We start from the raw sequence: 23,082 nt of genomic DNA, 5'->3' as shown, positions 1-23,082 counted from the left end.
GCATCCTGCGAAGAATAAGGCGGCCACATCAGAAGCTGCATTCTCCAGATAATAAAAGGAAGGGACCACCTGGACATACGGGATCCAAAGAGGGACAGCAAGACCTCAGACCCAAACATTACTGTTGGGCTGAACGATCGGGTGAGGGGAGGGCAACTTAGATGGCAAGGGTGTAACTGTTCAATGATTTCTTTGTTTATGGTTCCTCTCCAGTGGTACCTAGCTTGAGCTGGCCCTGCTGCTGTACCATTCCATTAAATTATTTATTTTTATGAGATTCTGGTACAGGAAATCTACGGTAAAGAAATTTAATACAGGCATCACCTCCCTGGTCACACAGCTCTACAGCAGCTGAGACGGTGTCTTGAGGAGACAGCAGAGCTCAATTAAAGCCAACAGGCACCTCACATTGAACAGAGTCCCTTCCCAGATGGAAAGGCCTCACTGGGGAAGCCCTCACTCAAAACACCCTGTCAAATTCAGTCTGATTGGTGGCGGCTGGGTTCCTGCCTTGGTTAGGCGGCTGCTGGGGCATGTGTCCACCTCTTCTGCGTGGTGGGGCCAGGTACTCAAACATGGACTGGTTATGAGTAGATAGCATGTTTTTGAGGTCTGAGGGCATGGGGTCTGACCAGAAGAAGTCATGGTTCAACGCATCATCACTGTCGATTCGCTGGGCGGGATCCAGCACCAGCAGTTTGTCAATGAGGTCCAGCGCATAAGGGTCTTTGACGTAAGCTTTTAGGCGATCCTTCACCTTGCGCTTCTGGCCTTTGGGGAGATCCAGCTTCTGGTACAGCTCATATTTATCCACATTTGGCCAAACCTGGGAAGAGGTAGGAAAGGGGAGTTGGGAAGAAATAGTTACAGAGAGTACAAAGCATTTTTTATGTGAACACTCTCAGGCAAACCAAGGCAGGTCTACCAAAAGGACACTATTTTATAACTTCCGAGCCAGCAGACCTTGTTCATATAGCAGGAAGGAAGCACTACAGGATGCACTAAAGCCTGGAGAAGCAGGACAGGGTCCTCCTGGTATGGGAGCAGCATGCAAGGTGCTCCAAGATTTTTGGTTCTCCCACAAAAGAGCACGAATCAGGCCAGCTACAACATCCACAAAGGTAAAGTGACAAAGCATATTGATAAATATCGATCTGGATGTGTATGGCACCTTTTATCCTTAGAAAGGTGCAATTCCCAGTACTTATCTCAAGTCTGATCTGGCTGAGACCATAGCATGCATTTACATTAACTAAAAAAAAATAAAAAATAAAAAAAAAAGGTGCCTTCAGTTGACATATGTAAGGTATGTAACAGAAACATCAAGCATCTTTAATCTATAGGACCTCGGACAGTTACTTTCTGTCACTTCCTTACCAATTGAAAAATCATAAACCAGAATTACAGAGGTTTTTCAGGATGATTAGTGCAAACCAACTGAGACAAACCCCTCCCAACAAAATGAAAAGCTCTGCTTTAAGCAGAAATTCAGAGGGGGTTTATCTGAAAGCCAAACCCTTTAACCCAAGCTAGAAGAGATTCCTGCACATAATGTTTTGTTCTTCCACATGCAGAAGTGTCAGCACCCGCTCTCTGCTCAAAAACAAGAACACAACTTGCCCTTCCCAAAAGAGGTCTAGCAGGCCAAGTTCACGTTTTTCTCCGTCACAGGTAATGTGACAGCCATAGTTTACACAGAGCAGCAAGGGAAGTGCAGTGTGCTGCTGAGCACTTGGCTCCCAGGAAGAAAATCGCATTTGCAGGAGCTTCCCCAGCCTCTCTGCCAGTAGTTGGCACACTCCGGTGCCAGAAACACACAGCAGCTAGTGCACAGGGCAGTAAAGTGGCCAAAGAGTGCCCTGTCCCGGCCTCAGATGCTGTCCACACTATCACTTCCCATTCTCTCTTCCCACCCTCTGCAGCTTGCCCACCCTCTCACCCTCACCTCTGTCGTGATGGATCCGCAGAGCTGGCTGATGAGGGTGAGCTGGTGCTGTTCTGTGTTCCCCTGCATGATGGGGCTGCGGGTCCACATCTCTGCCATGATGCAGCCTGCACCCCAGAGGTCAATGGGGGGGCCGTAGTCTCGCTCCCCTAAACAGAGAGCCCATTTTAGTCACCCCGGGTAACAAAAGCAGAGCAGGTGGCAGAGTCCATCACCTACCCAGGAGCAGCTCTGGTGGGCGATACCACAGAGTCACAACCCGGTTGGTATAGCGGTTTGGCTGGCTGTTCTTAGCCAGGCTGAAAGCTCGAGCCAGCCCAAAGTCTGCAAGCTTCAGGACTCCATCACGTGTTATCAGGACATTTGCAGCTTTCATGTCTCGATGCAAGATCTGTACGAGGACAGACAGACATCATAAAGTTAACTCATTAAGGTACCCTCCTTGGGCAACTGGTGGCAGCAGGGCAGTCAAGAGTGGCAGACAAGGAAGAACTTCCCTCCATTCATCTGTGCCTTGGAAAACCACAAAGAGCAGGGCAACTTCAAGCACAGCAAGCATCTGTCCTCTTACCTTGTTCCTGTGGATGTAGTAAAGTCCATTCAATAGCATCTGCATAACTTTCTTGATCTCCGAGAGCGTGAACTTGACATGAGCGTTGCTGAGAAGGCCTGCCAGGTCGTGCTCACAGAAGTCAAACACAAGGTAGATACTGCCCTTGCAGCGGTTGTACGGAGAGGCTACAGGAGAGGCAAGGAAGAACTGTGAGGTTTTCTGCAACCTCAAAGAACATCTAAGAAAACAGACTGATCTGCATCCAATTCCAATGGCAATTTAAAATCAGTAATGAGAAACCTCAAATGAAGCAATTGATTTCAATTTTGTTCCTAGAGCACACATGCAAAACATTATTAAAAAGAAAGGCTGATTTTCATCAGATTTGGATGAAAAATGCAATTCCAATAAAACATAAAAAATAGATGTGTACAAAAATATTTACCTTAGGTATGCCAGATACATGATCATCACAACTCATTTAATCACACAATGAGTTAAAAATTAACTTTTGAAAGTTTCTAGTCGTACCTGTTCAGACAAGAACTGCCAAGTTTGTGGTCCTGGGCCAAAGATTTCTGCCTGTTCAGTGACTGGACTATTTTTAAAAGATCATCAAGGCATACCTGTGACTATTCCTTATCTGAATCACTGACTAAAGAATGGCAGGTTTTAACACCAGCTGACACTTTAAAAGTATTTTTACAAGTGCATGCTAAGAGAATTAGACACAAAAAGCAGCAAATGTTTTAAAGCACTTTTATTGCAAACAGGACCAGGCCAGGTGCACTAAGCATGCCGGTTACGCAGTAGAGCCACACTGCCCAAGGCCAGAACCAGCTCGTGCGGAGTCCCAGACCTCACAGTGTAAGCAGTTACCTTTACCCACCGAAAGAGAGGCTGAGCAAGTTTCCAGCTGGGATTGTGTCATCATCTCAGAGCTGCCACCAAACACTGTAAGCCAACCAAAAGGGATGGCTCCAGCTCCCAATAGGGAAGCAGCTATGCCCAGCTCCAGGCTGATCAGCTCTGGGCTGATAACACTCTGCTTCAGAGTCTCTCTGGTGCTATTTTATTTAAATCATCTCACACAGGAGTTTTCCAACACAAGCGCTATTTACTGCCCTGGCACACGCATATCATAGCAGGACTGATAACACCTTGTCCAGCCAAGCTACAGCAACATGCTAACTCATTTAGAAACTGGTTTCCAAGATGGGTGATGCCCATGCTCAGCTGAGGACCTCACTCCCAGCACAAAGAACCAACCTGCTCAGCAGCAAAGGACGTCTGGAAAAAAAGTCAATGGCCAGGAGAGCCCCATAAATTACCTTTGGTCCTGCAGATTTCTATGAGGTTCACCACATTTTCATGTTTGAGCAGCTGAAGGATTTTAATCTCTCGCAAGGCTGTGATGGGGAACTGGAAAGGAGAAAGAAAGAACAGAGATTAGGGGTGCAGGAGATACCTGTCTAGACAACAGGAGGGATGTGACCACAGCAGCTTGGCAGAGCACCTGCTCAGGCAATAACTAAAAGCCATCAGAGCGCAATCAGGCTTTAACATTTCACTAACATTCAGATCGTCAACGCTTATTTACCATCAGACCACCATTGGTGAGGGAGATTCTGCCGCAACCCAGAGGTGCGGAGGTTTGCATGGTGCTGAGACAAGCACACAGACACCCCTCCTTCCTCTCTTACCTTGCACATTCGTAACAGGACACGGTACAGCTCAAGTCACAGACACAAGTTCTCAGCTGCTGCCCATGCTGTTTAAATTAGTAACTCTCTCCCCGGTTCACCCCAACTCTGCAAATCCCTGAATACTATAGCCATTTCTTCTGCAAATGACAGCCAGTGTGGACCCCTACAACTGTAATGACAGGATTCTGCACAGGAGGAGGAACGTGTGCATAGTATTACCTCCTAAGCATGGGCAGCATCACCTCACAGCCCAGTCGCCACACAGTTACTGCACCAAACTGCCAACACACAACTTTTCAGCCATGATGGAATAGGAGGCCATACACACCTTGGCAGGGCACTCACAAGACCCAACATTATCACGGTATCAGTAGGAGAGGAAAAAGGCCACAGGACTGAGATGCTATCCACATCTCCACAAGTTCATGATCTGGTACATTATAGCAGTAAATAGTGCTAAACAACTGGAGTAAAATGCATGTCTGCTATTCCAAAATGATGAACCGCCCAATCTAGGCCTTCCCAAACACAGCCCAGCCACACTCCCACACTTACCCCCTCCTTCTCATTTTCCATCAACACTTTCTTCAGTGCTACTTTCTTGCCTGTCTGACGATGCTTGGCTTTGAAAACTTCCCTGTAATAATAGAAAGAAAGCTGTGAGCAGCACAAGGAGAAAAGAAGCCAGGTGCTTCCAACCGTGGTGGACAAGACCAAATGACTCACGTAGTCAGCTCTGTGCCGAACCAGCCCCATGACCCAGCCACAACCTCTGCGAGTCCAAGATCCTCAGGACTGGCTGAACCAACCCAGAGCTCTCATACAGCCCCACGAGAATTTTGGTCAAAAGCGCAGGTCCACTCCCCAACTGTCTCCAGGATAAAGCCTACTCTAGCGGAGCGTAGGACTACATTAGGCCTCGAGGTGGAAAAAGAGGGCTCAAGGAGCTAGGCTGGGTCCCTGCGATCAGAGGATTGACAGGGGAAAGGACACACCGGCAAGGGCCACTCGGGCCTTGGGCAGACGGGGCCCTGGCTGCGAGGCCCAAGGCCGGGAAGGGCCAGAGCCAACAGGACACTCACCCGAAAGTGCCCTGCCCGATCTTGGCGAGCTTCTCATACTTGGAGACCTCGTCACAGAACGGGCACTCCACCATGTCGTACTGCTTGGCCATGCCGCCGGCAGCGCCAACCCCGTTCCTCCTCCGCCACGCCGCGCGCCCCTTCCGGCGCTTCCCCCGCCCCTTCCGCCTCTTGCGTGACGTCACGGAGCCGCCACGGCCCCACCAGGGCGCCCGGAACTCGGGCCGCTTAAGGGCGTCGGGTTAAGGGCGTCGGGTTAAGGGCGTCGGGTTAAGGGCGTCGGGTTAAGGGCGTCGGGTTAAGGGCGTCGGGTTAAGGGCGTCGGGTTAAGGGCGTCGGGTTAAGGGCGTCGATTCCAACCCTTAACGCAGCACTAGCAAGTTCGCCACCCTCGGCGCCACACCGGCGGTCTTTTCAATGCCTCCACGCCCTGGGCAGCGTGGTCCGGGGCTTGACAACCCTTTTGGGGAAATCTGTTTCCTAATGTCCAACCTAAACCTCCCCTGGTGCAATTAGAGGCCGTTTCCTCTTCTGTCACTTGCTCCCTTGGGAGAAAAGACCAGCTTCCACCCGGCTTTACAGCTTCAGGGAACTGTAGAGCCCAGACTGAAAAACCCCAGTTCCCTCAGCCACACCTCACAACACTTCTGCTCCAGGCCCTTCACTCACTTTGTTCCTCTGCCTTGGACACATTCCAGCGCTTCAATGTCCTAATTGACAAGAGGGACCCAAAATTGAACCCAACATTTGAGCTATGGCCTCGCCAGTGCCACATGCAAGGGGACAGTCATGTCTCTACTACTGCTGGCCACACTATTCCTGATCCAAGCCAGGCTGCTGCTGACTTCGTTGGGCACCTGGGTACACTGTTGACTCATTCGGTCAATCTGTCAATCAGCACCCTCGTCCTGTTCTGCTGGACAGCTTTCCAGACAGTCTGCCCCAGTTCTGGACTGTTCATGGGGCTGTTCTCACCCAAGTGCAGGACCTTGGTCGTGTTGAACCTCATACAGGTGGCCTCAGACCGTTGATTCAGCCTGTCCAGATCCCTCTGTAGAGCTTTTCTACTCTCAAGTGGATCCACATGCCTGCCCAACTAGGTGTCATCTGCAGACTTACTGACGGTGCACTGAATCCCCTCATCCGGATCATTGATAAAGATATTAAACAGAACTGCCCCAAAACTTGCAGTCCAGTGGTAGCAGCCATGATGTCCCTGCCTGTCACTCTCTTGGGAATTAGGGTGGATCTTGCCATTGCTGCCAACATCCCTCCACTGCTACAGCTGGACCCTCACCCTTCCATGAGCCACCCCACAGCACACCCACATCCAGGTCTGTGCCTCAACATGCTCAAGGAAGGAGCTCCATGACCCCCACTGTCACCCACATTCCTCCACGTGGCCCAGGGCACCAAGCATCATGTTCCCTGCATATTTAAACCTATCGAGGATTTAACAACATTTCTTCTCCCTAGCTCTGCACTGCATCTGCACCAAAGGGTTGTGGCGAGAAGACCCCCGTGGTCAGGGCAGGAGGACACCAGGGCCTGGACCCAGGGGGACCCCAAGACCTGGCCCTGCTGACAGAAACATGCCTGGCTGGGGACACCACTCCTCTGGCAATGCCTGTGTTCAGGTGCAGAACAAAGAGCTTTTTTTGGGGTTGTTTGAAACTGGTCTCCAAGGCAGGAAGCACAGAGAGCCAAGGGCAAAGGAGTAGCAGACATGGCTGCTGGCATCCTGTCCACAGGAACTGTCAGGTGCTTTCCAGGAATGTGGGACAACTTGCACATCAGATCTCTGCCAGACGCAGGCCACCTTATCCTGCATGGAGACACTCCTGTGGGGCACCCCAAGCCTCTCCAGCATGAGAGAACAAGTAGTAGAAGCGGGATCCCACTGGCAATGATGTCATCCATTTGCCAGTCCATGGGGCCTGATGAGGGCACGGGCTGAGCCCCAAATGGTCAAGGTAGACCTCTGTCTGCAGGACTGGCACCCTCCTCCATAGGGCTGGTACACAGGGGTTTTTTTTGGGTGTCCACATCTGCTGGGCATCTGCAAACTGGGGTCCTACAGGTGGTCCCTGAGCAGACAGATGGGTGCAAGCAGACAGTGGGGACTGCAAAGACAGTAAAGGACAGCAAGAGGGTGGACAGGGGCAGGACTGAGGCTGGAAGCAGATGACAGCACTGGGTAGGAAATGCTGAGCAAGCGATGAGTGACTGGGGCGGGGAGCAGGGCAGGAAGGGAGGAGCAGGCAAGGAAGGGCTTCACAATTACAAACATCCCTCTCAGTCCCTGTGGCCTCCAACTGGTGCAGCCATGGCTGAAGGCCAGAAGCGAGGAGGCTTCAAGAAGTTCAGTAAGTGGCTGAGGGATGGGGTGGGCAGGAAATGGGGTGGCTCACCTGGACAGCCCAGCTGGGAGGAGAGACTTGTGACGATGAGTGTGAGTGTATGCTCACATACTCACCAGGTCACCCCCACCCAGGGGCATTTGTAGATGGGATAGTCTCTGCTCTCAATGGGAAACTTGTTGGGATGAGGGGCTTTAGGGGTTTCCACCCTAGGGCTGGGGGAGAACCTGTGTGCTGTTTGCTTAGGATCTGATTGCTGGAACTGCGACCAGTCTGCTGCAGTGCAGTGATGCACTGGGTGCTGGGATGCACCCAGGGGCATGCACAACAAGCTTTGGGGGTCTTCATTCTCTAAATTACATTCTTCAGGGTTCATGGGTATCTAAGGTGGTGCTGGGAGCTGAAGGTGACCAGGCATGCTACCCCAGAGTAGTCCTGCAGCAGAGGGATGGAGTTGACATGGAGGAGCCAGTATGGAAGCCTGGGAGCAGGTTCTCACTGGCTGCTCTGGAGGAAGTGCTCAGTACCCAAGGGGAATGAGTTCTGTTCTTTCTCACAGACCTTGGGATTCCCCCAGAGTCCCAAGAGGCAACTGCAGAGGCCTTCACCCTGCTTCCCAGCAGTGGGCTGCACAAGAACTGGCCTTTGCTGCTGCTCTCTGCATTCCTGCCATGATGCTGAGGCTAGAGAGGGGCCCATTCCTCTGCTCCCTTGAGACTGGTCCGCAGGCAAAACCCATGGCCCATCTCAAGGGGACGTATTACCCAAAGCAGTCTTGCCTTTATGTTTAGGCTATGAGGTTTCTGCCCTGCAGAAGGGCTTTTGGTCTGCTGCAACCCCTTGCATGGTCCTTTGCCCCATCTGGCTGCAGGGATGCCCTATAGAGCCCATGGATAGTGGCAGGGGGTGGAGGTCCAGCAGCTGCGCAGGCCCTAGACAGCTGGTTTCTCACACAGCACGGATGCAGTGTGTGGCTTCCTGCCTCAGCAAACTCATCGTGCCCAGAGGGGAAGAGGCTTTGCAGATCCCCAGGGCAGTATGAACACTGCAAAACCTCCAGAAGAAACCCACAGCCTCAGGGCTCCATCAGTGAAACAGTGGCATCACCCTGTGTGCCAGCATCCTCATGCCAGCACCAGCCTGGGGTTGCCCCATAGTGGCACGCAGAGCCAAACCAGGACTGAGGTGTGACATGCAAAGCTGCCGGACAGGGTTGTGAACTCTCCTCTGGCAAATGCTTTACGCTCCGCACTTGCAGGTGGCAGCTGCAAGCTGCAAGGAGGCTGAGCGCTCGGCTGAGGAAGTGGGGAGGTTATCTCCTGCCCACAAACGAGGCTGCACAGGAGTGCCACAGTTCCCCATGCCCATGGTTGGTTCCTGTTCCACCATGCTGGTGACAGGCATGTACAGATGAGCACATCACATATGGCCAGGACCCTCATCCTCTAGGAGATGTTGTGTGCCCCATGTTTTCATCCTGCGGAGGGCAGGGGATATGGCCACCAGACTGCTCTGAAGCTACAGGGGTAGGCATAGCATCCAAGCCCAACTCAGAGTCCCCTGGGGGAAGAAGGGAGGCAGAGGGCAGGGGGAAATGATTTGAAGTAATTTCTGATGTTGACTGCTCACGAGGGTGGGATGTTTCTTCCTCCACCTGTACAACTGCAGTGGGGGAAATGCAGCTGCTAGATTTGCCAGGGCATGTGGGACATTTCTTCCCTGAGGGACCAGGACAGGCCTCCCAGGTTCCCAGCAGAGGTGCTCTAAGCAGTATCGCATGGACTGTCTGGGCAGGGACCAGAGGTGCAGAGTGTAATGAGGCTGACACCAGGCTGCACTGCAGTACCGTGCCCTGTGCCCACCGGAACTCAGGACCAGGGGCCTCAGGACCCTCCACCATCACACCATGCTGGCAGTAACCCCACACTCATCTCTCCTCTTTCCTTGCCAGGATTTTTCAAGTTCAAAGGCTTTGGGAGTCTGAGCAGCATTCCCCGCTCCTTTAACCTCCGGCATGTGTCTGTGGCCCCCAGCTCTTCCAAGAGCCTGATGCCAGGTTTCCCTCCTTCCCATGCCTTCCTGGAGGAGCCCTTTGACAGCACCCAGGATGATCTCAACACCATGCCCAAGACCCCCGGCCCTTACGCCCGCTCATCAGACATGTACAGCCACATGGGCACCATGCCCAGGCTGAACCTAGGCAAAGCAGGAAAGAGCCTGGGAAAAGCCAAGCCTAGTCAAAGCCTCCAGGAGAAAGGGACTCCCAGCAACAAAACCCCTCAGAAAGCCCTGCTCCCCAGTCCTGAGTCTCCTGAGATGCCTGGCACCCCTGACCCAGGTATAGACTCACCCACAACCACTGGACAAGAAGAACAGCACGAAGAGGCTCAGCTAATGGACACCCCAGCGGAAGCGGGCACCAGGATTGACCAGAAGCCTGCAGGGAATGTTTCTGGCCCTGGGATGCAAGAACTAAGCTCCAGCCTGGCCCCAAACCCCGGCCAAACCTCCATCGCCGACAAAGCAGTGGGAGTGGTGACCATTGAAAGGCATCTGCCAGAAAAGGGACAAGAGCATCCCAGCAAGAGCTCCTTGGACAGGTATGGCATTGTTGGATTTGCTCTGCCTTCTGCTATGACTCCCTTTCTGCCTTCCCCGAGGGCAAGGGTAGGGAGCTGGGACACAGCAGGGTCCCTGTGGTGCTTCCTCCTCATCTGCAGTGCCAGCAGGAAGCACCAGGCCAGTGGGATGGTGTGGCCAAAGCACGCCTTACCGTGGCTAGGCCAGGAGCTCAATGCAAATATCGTTTCCCGTGGATTATCTGCTGCCTCCCATTTCCGGGTGGGGTGAAAACATCTTGCAGCACCGCTCGGCTCGGGCATTCCTTTGTTCTGCAGGCAGTTGGTTCCAGCACCAGGACGTGCTGTGCAAGAGAGCCACGCTGTCCTGGTCCTCTCTACCTCTCACTCTCCACTTTTCCACCCTCCTCCTGCCTCGTTCCCCTCCCCGAACAGTACTGCCTCTTTCAAAGCACAGGGTGACTCCCCCAAACCAGCTGTCCAGTCCCCATTTCCAACACCTGACAGCAAACCTCCCACTCCAAACACAATCCCACCCTTCCAGGCTCAAATCCCACCCTGCAGGGGAAACAGGAGGCTCGTCGCTTTCGGATGAGGGTTGGATTTTTGGGATGGTTTTGGCCTCCGAATCATCAAGAGGGATTTTTAACTCCTTGCCCATCACCTGGGTGTCTGGCTATGAGAGGCCACGCACATCCCCAGCCCAGCAGCGTGCATGTTCCCCCCACACCAGTCCCGGGACTGGAAGCTCCTCACCCCGGCTCTGATAGTTGGGAAGGTATGGGTGGCCCCACGAGGAGAATGAGGAGGAATTCCTGCCGGCGGTGGGAGACGGGCTGTGCCGGCCACACATTCCTGACGGCTGCGAAGGGAGGGCCGGAGGAGGGCTGGGACGGGAAGGAGGAGGGTTCGCGACCGCCTTGCGGCTCTGAAGTCCCAGCGCTCAGTGCAAGACGGGAGAGTGCCTGGGAGAGTTTCTTCTCGTCCTGGAGCAGAGGTCCCGGAGCTCGTCAGATCACGCAGGGCCGATGACAGCGGTGGGCAGGAGGTTTCCCATGCTGGGACAGGGCAGGTAAGGGGTCCCAGCCCACTAAGCTAGTCCTCACACCCCGGCATGACGGAGTGTGGCAAGGGTGAGGCTGGGAAAGGGCTTTGCTTGGGATGGACACAAAGCTTCGATGCATATGCTGCCAGAGCTGCTGCTCAGCTGCTGAGCCCATGGCAGAGTTCACTCATGGAAAGAGAGAGCACGGCAGCTGCTGAAACTGCAGCTGGACCTGGCATCAGGGCAGAGTGGCTCAGGGGCTGTGGCCAGCTCAGGGGGCTGGAGGCTTGGGGACATGAGGGACCACCAGTACTACCAAGTCTTCCAGTGAGCAGAGAGACCCAGCAGTGGCAGAGGGTCCTTGAGCAGGGTGTGCAGTGCTTGCTCTGAACCTGCATCCACTAGAAATAACTTAGGATCCATGCTAGCACTACTAGGAGCCAAGCAGCAAGGAATGTGTGTGGGTCACATAGGTTTCTTGGACGTGGCTTCTTTGGTCCCCAAAAATCAAGGGTGAAATGCTCTTTTCTATCACCTGGGGCTGCCCTGATGATGGGCATAGTCATACTGTTTGCTAAGTAAACTGAGACACAAGAGTGACCAGAGCAGACATTTCTGCCTGTCCATACTCAGCCTGGAGCCCCTGACATAGCCCCTGGTGCAGGGAGCAGCTGTCTGCTGGAGCCTCCCCCATGGCCAGGCCCTGCTGTGGGTGGAAGTGGGATCAGGATAATGCTATGTCCCAGCCCTTCCTCCTGTGCAGGAACATCCCTGGGGATGGGAACAGTCTGTTCCCACCAGGCCCCAGCAGGGTACAACATGAGGTGTACCATGCAGAGGGACTGAAAGCAAGGTGAGGAAAACAAGCATGGCCCTAAGGCACGTTTTCACTTGCTCCCCCTGACCATCCCTGGTCAGGACACAGCCACCCTGAGGTGGCCTTTGAGTAAGGAGGAGGCCCTTGAGTAAGGAAACTGCATTGCCATAGGACTGGGAGAATCACCTAGCCTGGGAAGCTGTATGGAGTGTGGGGGTGGCTGTGACTCTGGCACGGACACAGTGACTAATGGGAGATGACCTGCAGGCAGGTCATGGAACGGACATGAGTCGACTTCCCTCTGTGCACAGCCGTGTGTGAGGCACGGGAAATGCTGCTTCCCGTGAGGCACAGGCAAGATGCTGTCCACAGCTGCTGGCAGACCACCCTGGCACCGCTGCCAGAAAAAACCTTGGAGGAGGCAGCTCTGCAGAGGGAGGAAATGAGTTATGAGGTGCCCAGATTTCGCTCTTCTGGGGAGCCACCTGAACCAGTGCCCAAAGATGAGCAGAGCCTGGGCTCCAAAGCAGGGCTGGACTGACACGATTAGCCTGGACCATTTTCAGCAAGGCAGCCTGGAGCTTGGTGCATGTGCAGGTCACTGTCTTGCCTCTCTGAGCGCAAAAGGCAGTCAGAATTGCTCTCAGGCGCTCATTTCCTCCAGGAACGCGAAGAACCAGGGAGTCTACAGTGCCCATTCCCCACCTTGGCCACAGCTGCTGTCCTTCCCCAGCACAGGGGCCTCCCCTGCCTGGGCCCTCACAGAGTCTCCCAGCTGCTCCCATGCTCCTGATTTCCTGCCCAGAGGCCCCCTATCCTCCTGCTGCTTTTTCTCACGGCTCTTGCAGCATCAGGCAGCTCGCAGCGGCCGTGCGAAAGACAAACAGGCCAGCAGACAGACCACAGATGCCCAGAGGAATTCTGTGTCCATCACCCCTCTTAAATGCTCTTCTATTTTTTTTCATCCCCAAAAAGTGTGGGTTTGATTTCCAGTCCCTTTTCCCCTTGCAAGCTGAATGCGGTTTCAGCATCGTGGGCTTGGAAAAGAGGAGTGGGGGTAGTCCACTGCAGGGCTGGGCACGCCACGGGGCTCATGCTGACCCTGGCCAGACCTTCTGTAATGCCACAGGGAATGTCCAATGAGGCAATGTCCAGCAGTGGTTCTCTTCTGCCATCCCCACTTCCCTTGGGGCAACTGATTTCTAAGCTACCAGGCACCATCCCCAGTCCGGAGGGAGCCCACAGACGAGGGATTTGTTCCCTCAAGGATGTCACTGGTGTGGCTCACAGGAGGGGCTTGTGTGCAGGATCCCAGCAGCTCCCAGTAAAAAGCAGAGGTCCAGTCATAGCTGCAGGCACTAGGTGGAGTGAAGCAGTGTCTGGCAGGGAAGGGACATCCTGTCTGTGACACCCTTGGGTTTGGCTATTTCTTAGTTGCAGCTGCCTGCTCTTCAGCGGACAGCCTGCCATCCCAGAGTCCTGCTTCTGTTCCATGCTTGGGCAGGTGACCTCAGCAAGCAGTAGGATCTCCTCTCCTCTGGGGAGGTGACAGGTACTGAGTTCTGGTTAAAGAAGTCTGGATTTTTGTATTTTATTCTGAAAGGCGAGATCTCAGGGTAGCATGTCCCAGCTCAGGCTCTTACAGTCTCTCACCCTCTGAACTCTCTGTTGTTCACCTTGGGCTCATCTGTACAGACACATACCTTGACCTACAAGAGCACACGATGCAGTAGCAGCAATGCTACGTGCTCAGGAAAGAGCAGGGGCCATCTGTGTGCCCCATGAAATGACAGAAAAGAAGTTTCCAGGCTGTGTCTCAGGGTTGCTGGTAGGGCTAGGAGTGAGTGATCACAATCGCTAAGGAGAATAGGATTATCTATTTATTGCCTGTATGCTAGGAGGGCAAATCTTGCCCTCTCAGCCAGGGCATCACAGTCAGCCCCTGGTTTCAATGGGTCTTTTATATCTGCAGGGTTGCATGAGGCCATAGAGAAACAGTCAGACATACTTGTCTGGGTGGCACGTCCCAACAGCTGCCTACTGGGAGCAGAGCTCTGACAGGGAACAGGGCACAGGGACCCCACCTTGGTATGTGCGTTCAGGCACTGTGACTCACGAGGACCCCAGCCTGGCTGCTGAGTCTCTCTGGCTCAGCTCACAATGGTTCCAAGCCGATTTGGGGAGAAATCCTCTAAAAATGCCTCATTCTTCCCTGATCACACTAAGGAGGTTAAGCCATGTGCTGAGAGTGAGCACGGAGTAGGCGAGAACCCTAAGAACCTCTCCCAAAAATAAGGGTATGCTCCTGACTTCATAGCAAGGCAAGGGGCAGAGATTCTCACTCTGTTCTGCTGTGGCTCACCACTGCCTTTGACCCGACTGTCATGACTTACTGTCCTTTACTTATTTTTATGTTTCCCTTCCTTTTAGCCACCACAATATCCTCGAGCCTGGCAGCGAATATGTGAAGGTAAGACAGGAGCACGACTGCATGTTCTGTCTGGATGCCAGCAGTGGAGGGGAGATGGTGGCCCTGGGGGTGGCAAGGTCCTATGCCATTAGGGTGCTCAGCTCTGCATCTCCTGTCCCACCTCTTCCTCCAGGCCCTCTTTTTGGCCCTGGAAAAAAATTCCCTTACAGAAATGGCAATGCCAGGGGAGGCAGAGGATACACAACCCCTGACAGTCTCCCACTGGAGCCGCCTGCATTTTCTGCTCTCTGTCACTTGCAAAAGCTGCAGATGCAGCCTCCTCCCTCTGCCCTCATGTAAAGAAATGGAAGGGTTTAAAGCCACTTTTGTGGCTGTCACATGAAACTCTGTGTAACTCTCTCCACATATTTTGCTTATCCTCCAGCAAACTATTAACATTCCTGAGGACTCTTCATGTCTAGCCAGAAATTCATCAGTAAGGCACCTGGCTCCAGGAGAGAGCAAGACCTTTTGCAGAAGGCTGCTGGCATGATGGCATCTGGGCAGGCCTAGAGGAACAGTGGCAGGGATGCTCTGTGGTTCGGGCGTGGAGCACTGAAAACCTTCCTGGGTGGTCTCTGCCATGTGATGGCCTTTGGGGAATTTGTTTGAGAACAACTAGAGCCTCCCAAGTCTGGTTCCTGATGGGAATGCAGTGCCACTGGGCAGACATGGTTGTTGAGAGGTGCTCCTGAAGTGTCTGCCTTGGGTGGTGTAATTAGAACAGAGCCCTGAACCTTCGTCTTTTGGACATGGGGGGCTTTCGGTGGTGGCTGTAGCCAGACATGGAAATGTAGGAATTTCCCATGGTGGCACCAGCTGGCAGTCTCAGGAGAGATCTGGCTTGACCCCAAGCTCATCTGCTCCTCCTGAATGGCACCTTTCCCCTCCAAGTCCAGCTTAAGAGCTAAGGAGGATCCCACGTGCCAGTTCTGGCAAACTGGACAGCAAGGTCAGATGCACCTTGTTGATCTGTAACAAAGAGATCACCCAGGCCAGATGTCCCTCCTCTCCTCTGCCTTTACCCTCGTGGCACTGGCAGAGTGGGACTTCCTAAGGCTGGAAGTGGGACATGTCAGAGCAACAAGGCTCTGATGCTCCATCTGGGCTTTGCAAAGTAGAGCCCTGGCATGGCCACCTTGGGATGCACAGGAAAGCTTTGGCTCACGCAGGCGAATCCTGCAACGGCAAGGAGGCACAAAGGGGTGAAGCTGGGTGGTTTGGTGTAGTTTCCTCTTCCTCTCTCCATACGTGCACCCAGAGACAGGAATGTTTTATAGCTTGTGAGTTAGTAGACTAAAGATGGGGAACAGTGGGTATGGCTTTACTTTTGAGCCTGAGTTCTTATTGGTGAGCCATGAGAATTCCTAGATCTGAGCTAACTGGCCTTTATTTCACACCCATCCCCATGGTGTCCAAGCATGGCTTGTGGGCTGTGATTTACATGTCACTTCCTTTCAGTCACAGAAACAACTGATGGCTGCAGTGACAGCAGTTTTTGTAGTCAAATAAGTAATTATTTGGAATGTGAGTGACCAAGATGATAAGGGCACTCCAGCTGATTGCAGGCACTGTGCCTGTCTGAGAGCCTGTGCGGCTGTGGGGTGCTCAGTGCTCAGCGGTGTTTGGCCCCAAGGCCAAAGTGGGAAGGTAGGTGGTGGCTGCTGCACCTGGGATCCCTTGGGAGCAAGGGGAGACCTGCCACTGGAACAGGTCCTTGCTTTGTGGCTGGGAGGGAAATGAGCAGAGGGGAAACACCATTGCATGGAAGAGCAGAGGAAAGACAGAATTAAGAGCTGGTGAAGGACAGAGTCAGAAGGGAGAGGACACGCTACAAAGACCTCACGAGCAAAGACTCACAGACAGATCTGTGTTCAGACGTGCACCAAGGAACTGCCAAATACCAGCCCCTGAGCTTCAGTGATGTGCTGGCCAGGACTAGCTCTCCCATGACCAAGCCCGTGGTAATTAGAGGTGCAGTCAGGAGCTAGGGAGGGGCACAAAGCCAGAATCAATAAGCACTTGGTAATTAATGTGCGTTAATAATAGCCTAAGGGTTGGTGTTTCCAAGCTGCCTGGGGGATCCACATGCCTGGCTCTGCTAGCATCCCAACCAGCGTAGCTTTGGCCCTCGCATAGGCAAAGGAGTGGCAGAGCATTGCTGCCCTTCGGGAGAGCAGCAGCCAGTAAAGCTGTTGTGCATCCCTGCAAGAGCTCGGTTGGAAGTTTTCAGCTTCTCCCTGCAGAAAGACAGCACAGGCACAGCTGGAGGGCATTGCCTTATGAGGATCCCACTTGCTTCTTTAGCGATAGCCTTGGCAAGAGGATGATTCACCACTGGATACTTTCAGAGCAGTGTCTCTCTGCACACTGCCATCTGGTCTGTCCCTTGGCACTGTGCAAGTGGAGAGAAAGAGAGCTTGTGCTCCCCACCCGTCGTGCTATGGCTGCAGGCCTACACCCGTGGGATCTGTGCGCACCCATTGCTCTGCATTCCCTGCATGCAGGCTGCATGCTGATCACCTTCCTCCATGCTTCAGCCTTGTCCTGCTCCAAACCCATGCTGCTTTCCTGTCTCCTCTCTCCCTGCAAAACCAGGGGGAGAGTGTGGGCCCAGAGCTCTCTTTGTTCTGTGTGGAGGAGCTGTACCTCATCAGCCCTAGCTGCTGCCACCCTGCCTGGGAATGCGAGGGGTTCCTTTGAATTAATTATCGGGGAGGCTGCAGGGCTCTTTGGTTGATGGCAGCTGAAATACCTCTCCAAGCTCACAGCTGCCCCTTTGGCACCAAAGCGTGGCCAAATCCAGACTGTGCTAGTGTGGGATAGACCTGGAGGGAGACCAGACGTATGCAAGCAAGTAGGTGCAGAGCTCAATGCAGGGTACTTGGGAACCCCCAGCCCATCCCTGTGCACAGGGTAGTGCCCTGGCAGTGGGTTCAGACAGGGGATTGGAGGTTTTGGGGAGTCAGTGCTGGAGCAGTGCTTTGAGTCACCAGTACTGCCTCACATGTCCTATACGTGAAACTATAGCCTTAATGAATATGAAGCAGAGCAACAATTAAATGCAATTCTGAGCTCAGCTATGCAGGAAGCAGGTAGGCAGCTCCCTGCTCCATGAGACAGGCACTGGTGTTCCCCCCCAGAAAAGTGTCACTGCGGTGGGGATGAAGGAAGACAAGGTGAGTGAGAGGGTACGAGGCTGGCCCTGACCCATGTGCATCCCTGAGGCGCGTAGGTGGATTAGGGATGGGGACACAAGAGGTATCTCATTCCCTTGGAGCCAGTTTCTCTCAGGACATAGGCAGCCAGAGTGGCTGGGTCCCCTCAGAGATGCCTGATCCCCTGAGGGTGCTGGGTCTTCTCTGGGGAGCTGGGTCCCCTCAGAGGAACCTGCTACCCTCAGGGCACAGGCAGCTGAGGTGCTTGATCCCGTCAAGGGTATCGTGTCCCCTCAGGGCTGCCGACGCCCCTCAGGATGCAGGCAGCTGCGGTGCTGGTCCCCCCCAGGGCACAAAGATGCAGGGTGCTGGTTCCCTTCAGGGACGCCATTTCCTCTCAGAATTGCCGGCTGCCTTCGCCAGGCGCCGGTGCCGAGGGCGCCCCTTCCCCCGGGGTCCGCGGCGGCGGGGCGGGCCGAGGTGGGCCCAGGGCGGAGCTGCCGCGCCGGTGCCGCCCCCCGCTGCCGACAAGAGATGAGGTAATCGGGGAAGCGGCCGAAATTGAAGCCCGGCGGCAGCGGCGGGAGCAGCGGTGCAGCCCGGGCCGGGCCGGGCCGGACCGGACCGGGGTAGCCCCGGCCGGGCGCGCCGCGCCATGACGGAGCGATGTAGCCTGTGGAGCGCCTTGTCAGCCGCCGCCTGCTGCTTCTACCGCGGCTCCTTCATGCAGGTCCAGGTGAGCGGAGACCCGGGGGGACACGGCTGTCCCGCTCAAAGCCCCCGCGAGTACCACCGGGGAAGGCGGCGGGCGTTCATCGGGAGGGGGAAGCGCCGAGGACATAGGCTGACCCCCGCCGTAAGGAAGCTCCGGTCTGAAGGGCTGCAGCACCGGAGAGTGAGTGGGAGGGCGGGGGGGGGGGGGGAGGCGCCGGCCCTAGCATCGCGGAGCTGTCGGGGCTGGGTGCGGGCTGCGCGCCTGCCTGCGCTCCTCAAGGAGGTTGTGAGTGCGCGGTGAGCCGAGCACCGGGTCACGGGACAGAGCTCGACCCTCTCTGCAGCCAAGGCCACAGAGCTAAAGCTGCCTTATCCCCTCAGAGCAGCAGTTTTGACAAGTCTCTGAAGGGAGCCCTCACCTGCAGTAGACTTTATGAAAGAGAGCATTTAACATCGCCCAGAAGATGGCATCTGCTGGGAGCATCACTGAGGAGACAGAGCCCAGACGAATGCACAGCTTCTTGGCCTTAGTCTCCACTGCACAGGTCTGACTGGTGGGAGAAACCTGGGATCCATCTGTCACCTGTTCTGTGATGCTTCCAGCACCACCACTGTCTGGTTACAAGTCTAGGTGTCTTATTTTTGCACAGGAGGGGCATGGCACTGGGAATTGGTTCCCTCATTTACCAAGTTAGAGAGCAGAGGTGTTAAGGATTGCAAGAGACAAGTGGGCTCCAGTCTGAAGCAAGAGCTGTAGCATGCTGCAAGTTAGAAAGGAACTGGCAGCCAAGAAAGCTGGCAGTCTTATTCAGTACTCCTGCTGAGTGAGGTAGGCGCCGAGCTTTAGAGATTATGCTGGTAAGACGGAGCCCAGAAGCAGCATTTCAAGTCTTGTCATGATTGTGGCTGATCTCAGTGCAAAGCCAGGGATTTTGATTGCTAGTGGGGGGATAAGAGGGGAAAAACAGAAAAGCTTCTCAGGGTTGTCCAGAAGTGACTGAACAACACAGGGGGACGTGCCCCAGTGCAGCAGCCCTTGGGCTGCATATCACAGAGGGTCCTGGGGTGCTTTCAGCAAGCTGCTGCCAGAACAAGGGAGACAGGTGGGCATCTGGCTCTCATATAAGATGTGAGAGAAGATGGAGTGCACTCCATCCCAATGCCAGAAGGAGTTAGAAGCAAAGCCCTAAGTGTTCACCTGGCTCCCACAGATCTTTCACCATCTATTTGTGTCCAATTGCAAACACACACTGAAGTCCCCATGAATGACTGGAGCGCTTCCAGCTGACAGCCGCATCCCTTGCTCACCACCAATGGCAGTGCACCCAGCCTGAGAAGCACTGACATCATTTCTGGCCAATAGCAGCTTTGAAAAGGGATGCAGCAGCGGCCGCTGTCGCTGTCTTGGAGTGAGATAAGTAATCTATAGATGGATGGAAATATACATACACCTCATCAGTGCACTGGAGACCCGCTGCCCCAGGTCAGTTGTATCAGTGCATATGACTATCCCATCCCACAACCCAGGCCCTTGTCCCACCTTAGAGCACCCAGATGTTCCTGATCATCAACCACAACTGCACTCTGCCCCTGTCAGCCAGACATAATTGCTCCAGAGCTGCCACAAAGGATCACAGACAAGGGAAGAGGAGACCCTGCTGTTAGCCAGGACCATTCCTAGGAAGGGCTTTGAATGCCAGAACAAATATCTTGAGCCACGATCTGCTTTCAGTGGGGACTAATAGAGATGTGACATACCCAAGAGATGTCTTCAGTCACCCATGAGGTGGACAGATGGACTGGTGTCATTTCTAGAGGCTAATTTGATGCCCAGAGTCATTGTGAGATAGGACAGGGAAACAAATTCATTCTTTTCCATACGGATATCACAATCGGTAGGACAGACTGTCTCACAGCAGGGCATGCAGACTAAGAGCAAGTCCATGACAACCTCAGGGTTGTGTATGGTGGGATTTTCTCTTTGTGGTAACATGAAATGGACTAACCATATTTGGGTGGCACCTGGCAGCTAGACTGGTTAGTGCTATAGTCCTACTCTAATCCCTATTTCTTCCTGATTAGCTAGGAGAGGCTGTAGGGCTCTCCATGCAGGAGGCCAGCAGCACACATTAGAGCTAGGCGCTAGTGGAAGTCAAGGCTTTTCCCCACACCCAGTCCATTAGTATACAAGACCTCAAGTCAGGCTGTACACCTTTTGATGCTCCCTTGGTGCAGCTGGGAATGCCAAGCAGTGCCCTTTTCAGCACAATGTTCAGACATCCACTTACACACTCCTGACAGTTCTCGGCTGGCCTGCACCACCTTGCTATGCTGTGCCTTGCCCCAGTGCCCATGCCTCAGCACACAGCCAGCTGGCAACCTGCAAGTTGGCCCTCTTCTGAGACACGCTACTAAGCAGAACAGAGGGAATTAGGATCACTGATGAAGGACTTGGGGCTGGAGGGAGAACATTCCTCCACAGCACATGGGTCTTTTACGCTGAGAGTCTGTGGTGAGCCCAGCTCCCATGTAGAGGGGAGCAGCCGGGTAACTTCAGCAGCAACTAGTGCACATTGGAAGAGCGTGGGAAACACACAATGTGGACTGGTCTCCAGAATTGTATCACACCGTGATATCTCTTCTGATATCTCTGTGGTTATGATAGCCACAGTCACTCCAAGCAATGGCATTTTAGTGACCTTGCAAATCAGATGAGATCTCACCTCACAGACACCACCAAGTTTGGTGGCGGTGTGGATCTGCGTGAGGGTAGGGAGGCTCTACAGAGAGACTAGGATAGATTGGATCTGTGGCCAATGTTAATGGGATAAGCTTCAACAAGGCCAAGTGCCAGGTCCTGCACTTGGGCCACAACAACCCCATGCATGCTTGCAGGCTTGGGGCAGTGGGGCTGGTAAGTGTCTGGCAGAAAGGGTCCTGGGGGTTCTAATCAACAAGTGGCTGAAGAATGGCCAGCAGTGTGTGCAGGTGGCCAAGAAAGCCAATGGCATCCTGGCTGGGATTAGAAACACTGTGTCCAGCAGGAGCAGGGAGGTGACCGCCCCCTTGTACTCGGCGCTGCTGAGGCCACACAAGAAATGATCAGTAGAACAAAAGGGAATGGCCTCAAACTGCACCAGGGTAGGTTTACACTGGACATTAGAAAAAAAAAAAATTCACAGCAAGAATGGTCAGACATTGGAATGTGCTGCCCAGGGAGGTGGTGGAGTCACCATCCTTGGGTGTGCTTGAAGGTCATTTAAATGTGGTGCTCTGGGATATGGTTTAGGGGTGAACTTTGTAGGGTCAGTGGTTGGACCTGATGATCCCAGGGGTCTTTTCCAAACTGAATTATTCTATGATTCCAGCCCAGCAAAGGAGTCAAAGGGACAGTGCCCTCCACATGGCTGGAGGAGATGACCTACAGTACTCTCCACTCATGACTGGCCTCCCTCCCTCATTTGCAAGACGCAAACCCTCTTTCTCCTCTCCCAAACCTCCTGTTCTCCTGCTAGCTTAGCACCTGGCTTCTGGTATGGATACCAGCCTCCTGCTGCCCTAACTCGGGTTTGGAGATACTGGGCACTGCTCAGCTGGGTTTATGTTTGTTATCCAGCCCATTTGCATGGGAATGACTTGAGGGAAAACCCAGATGTACAATGCTGACCAGAACAGGCACTAATCCCTGCTCCAGGGGCAGCACGGGGTGGGGGAGTGTCGGCTCTTAACTGCTCCCTGCTCAGCTCCAATGGGTTTAGCCTGTGCAGACAGGAGAGGGTCCCAGGGGGTCCCTCCCTGCCGCAGAATTTGGGGTGAGCCCAGCTCAGGGAGGCCACCGCCATCAAGCCAGGTCTGTTCAGTGGCAGTGGATGGGTTGTCAAGGAAACAGCATCTGCTCAGCCTCAGCCCCCCCAGGAGGCAGCTGCCATTTATTCTTGCAGGGTTCAGCAGCTCAGGGTGGCTTCATCTCCATGAGGTGCCCAGAGCAGCAGAAAGTGCTCAGCTGCCTATGACTCTCACTCAGACAATCCACATAGCTCCTGGTTCAAGGCCCTGCAGCTCTGTCAAGCAGGACCCTCTCATGGGGAGGGTAAACAGCTGGATGACCAAGCCTGAGTTCAGTCCATACTGTTTTCACAGGCTGTTTCAACTTTCACAGTATGTTTTAATTCAACAGGAGCTGGGAAGGGAAGAACAAGCTGGTGAGGGCAAGCCCTGGAGTGCACAGCCCTTTGCAGCCTCCTTCCCGCCTCCTTCCCCCTCCCCAGGCTGAAACAAGGTCCTTGAGACAGTATTGCTCTCTGGGGCTTGGCTGATGAGTGCAGCTCTCGCTTGGGGTCAGGCCCCCACCAAGGCACTCAGTGGAGTCCCAGAAACACCCTGAGGGCAGTGGGTGCAAGAAAGGAGAGCAGTGCAGTGCTTTACACTTTTTCCTCACAAATACTAGAAAAGCAGAGTGCATCAATATGGGATGCAGAGAATGAGATGCTGGGCAAACAGGTCAACACCAAGGCAGGTCCCCAGTGCATTGACATGGAGCTATAGCCCCCAGTGCTCTGGAGAACCAGGTGCCATGCAAGACCAGCCATGAGTGCCAGCCTCCTCCTCTGTCAGTGCCAGAGCAGTGTCTGCAGATTTTCAACCCCAAGCCTG

General features: G+C 53.9%; 2 protein-coding genes across 5 annotated transcripts in view; one reads left to right on the top strand and one right to left on the bottom strand.

Annotated features, from left to right (window-relative positions):
• Window positions 1-244: 244 nt before the first annotated feature.
• CDK9 (cyclin dependent kinase 9) lies at window positions 245-10,944 on the bottom strand. Of its 2 annotated transcripts, none has more exons than XM_068156136.1 (7): window positions 10,420-10,944; window positions 4,760-4,841; window positions 3,830-3,920; window positions 2,517-2,683; window positions 2,165-2,336; window positions 1,946-2,094; window positions 245-826 (listed from the first exon to the last, which is right to left on the bottom strand). In XM_068156136.1, the coding sequence occupies exons 2-7, from the start codon at window positions 4,778-4,780 to the stop codon at window positions 461-463; spliced, it is 966 nt and encodes a 321-aa protein (XP_068012237.1). In that variant the 5' UTR covers window positions 4,781-4,841; window positions 10,420-10,944; the 3' UTR covers window positions 245-460. The 2 variants fall into 2 exon arrangements, with proteins under 2 accessions (XP_068012237.1, XP_068012236.1); XM_068156135.1 differs by lacking the exon at window positions 10,420-10,944 and adding an exon at window positions 5,287-5,432.
• Window positions 7,511-23,082, top strand: part of SH2D3C (SH2 domain containing 3C) — a 23,590-nt gene continuing 8,018 nt past the window's right edge. The window contains exons 1-3 of one of the 3 annotated variants that reach the window (XM_068156123.1): window positions 7,511-7,652; window positions 9,598-10,246; window positions 14,518-14,557. In XM_068156123.1, coding sequence (XP_068012224.1) covers window positions 7,613-7,652; window positions 9,598-10,246; window positions 14,518-14,557 — 729 coding nt within the window. In that variant the 5' untranslated portion in view covers window positions 7,511-7,612. Of the gene's footprint in view, window positions 7,653-9,597; window positions 10,247-11,122; window positions 11,298-14,517; window positions 14,558-18,262; window positions 18,452-23,082 lie in introns of those variants that run through there. The other 2 variants (XM_068156124.1, XM_068156126.1) reach the window with 2 other exon arrangements.

The sequence above is a fragment of the Melanerpes formicivorus genome, unplaced genomic scaffold, assembly GCF_026170545.1.
Source record: "Melanerpes formicivorus ecotype bairdi unplaced genomic scaffold, bMelFor1.0.p_v2 SCAF_33, whole genome shotgun sequence".
Taxonomy (NCBI): domain Eukaryota; kingdom Metazoa; phylum Chordata; class Aves; order Piciformes; family Picidae; genus Melanerpes; species Melanerpes formicivorus.
The sequence above is the reverse complement of the archived record's forward strand: the minus strand, read 5'-3'. Positions and strand labels throughout refer to the sequence as shown.

Bases quoted from the DNA above. Each gene is read 5' to 3' on its own strand.
- CDK9 (XM_068156135.1), bottom strand. From the start codon at position 5,378: ATGGCCAAGCAGTACGACATGGTGGAGTGCCCGTTCTGTGACGAGGTC. The intron at 4,842-5,286 runs GTGAGTGTCCTG...CTATTATTACAG, and splicing joins ATCGGGCAGGGCACTTTCGG to GGAAGTTTTCAAAGCCAAGC. The intron at 3,921-4,759 runs GTAAGTGTGGGA...TCTCCTTTCCAG, and splicing joins TGGAAAATGAGAAGGAGGGG to TTCCCCATCACAGCCTTGCG.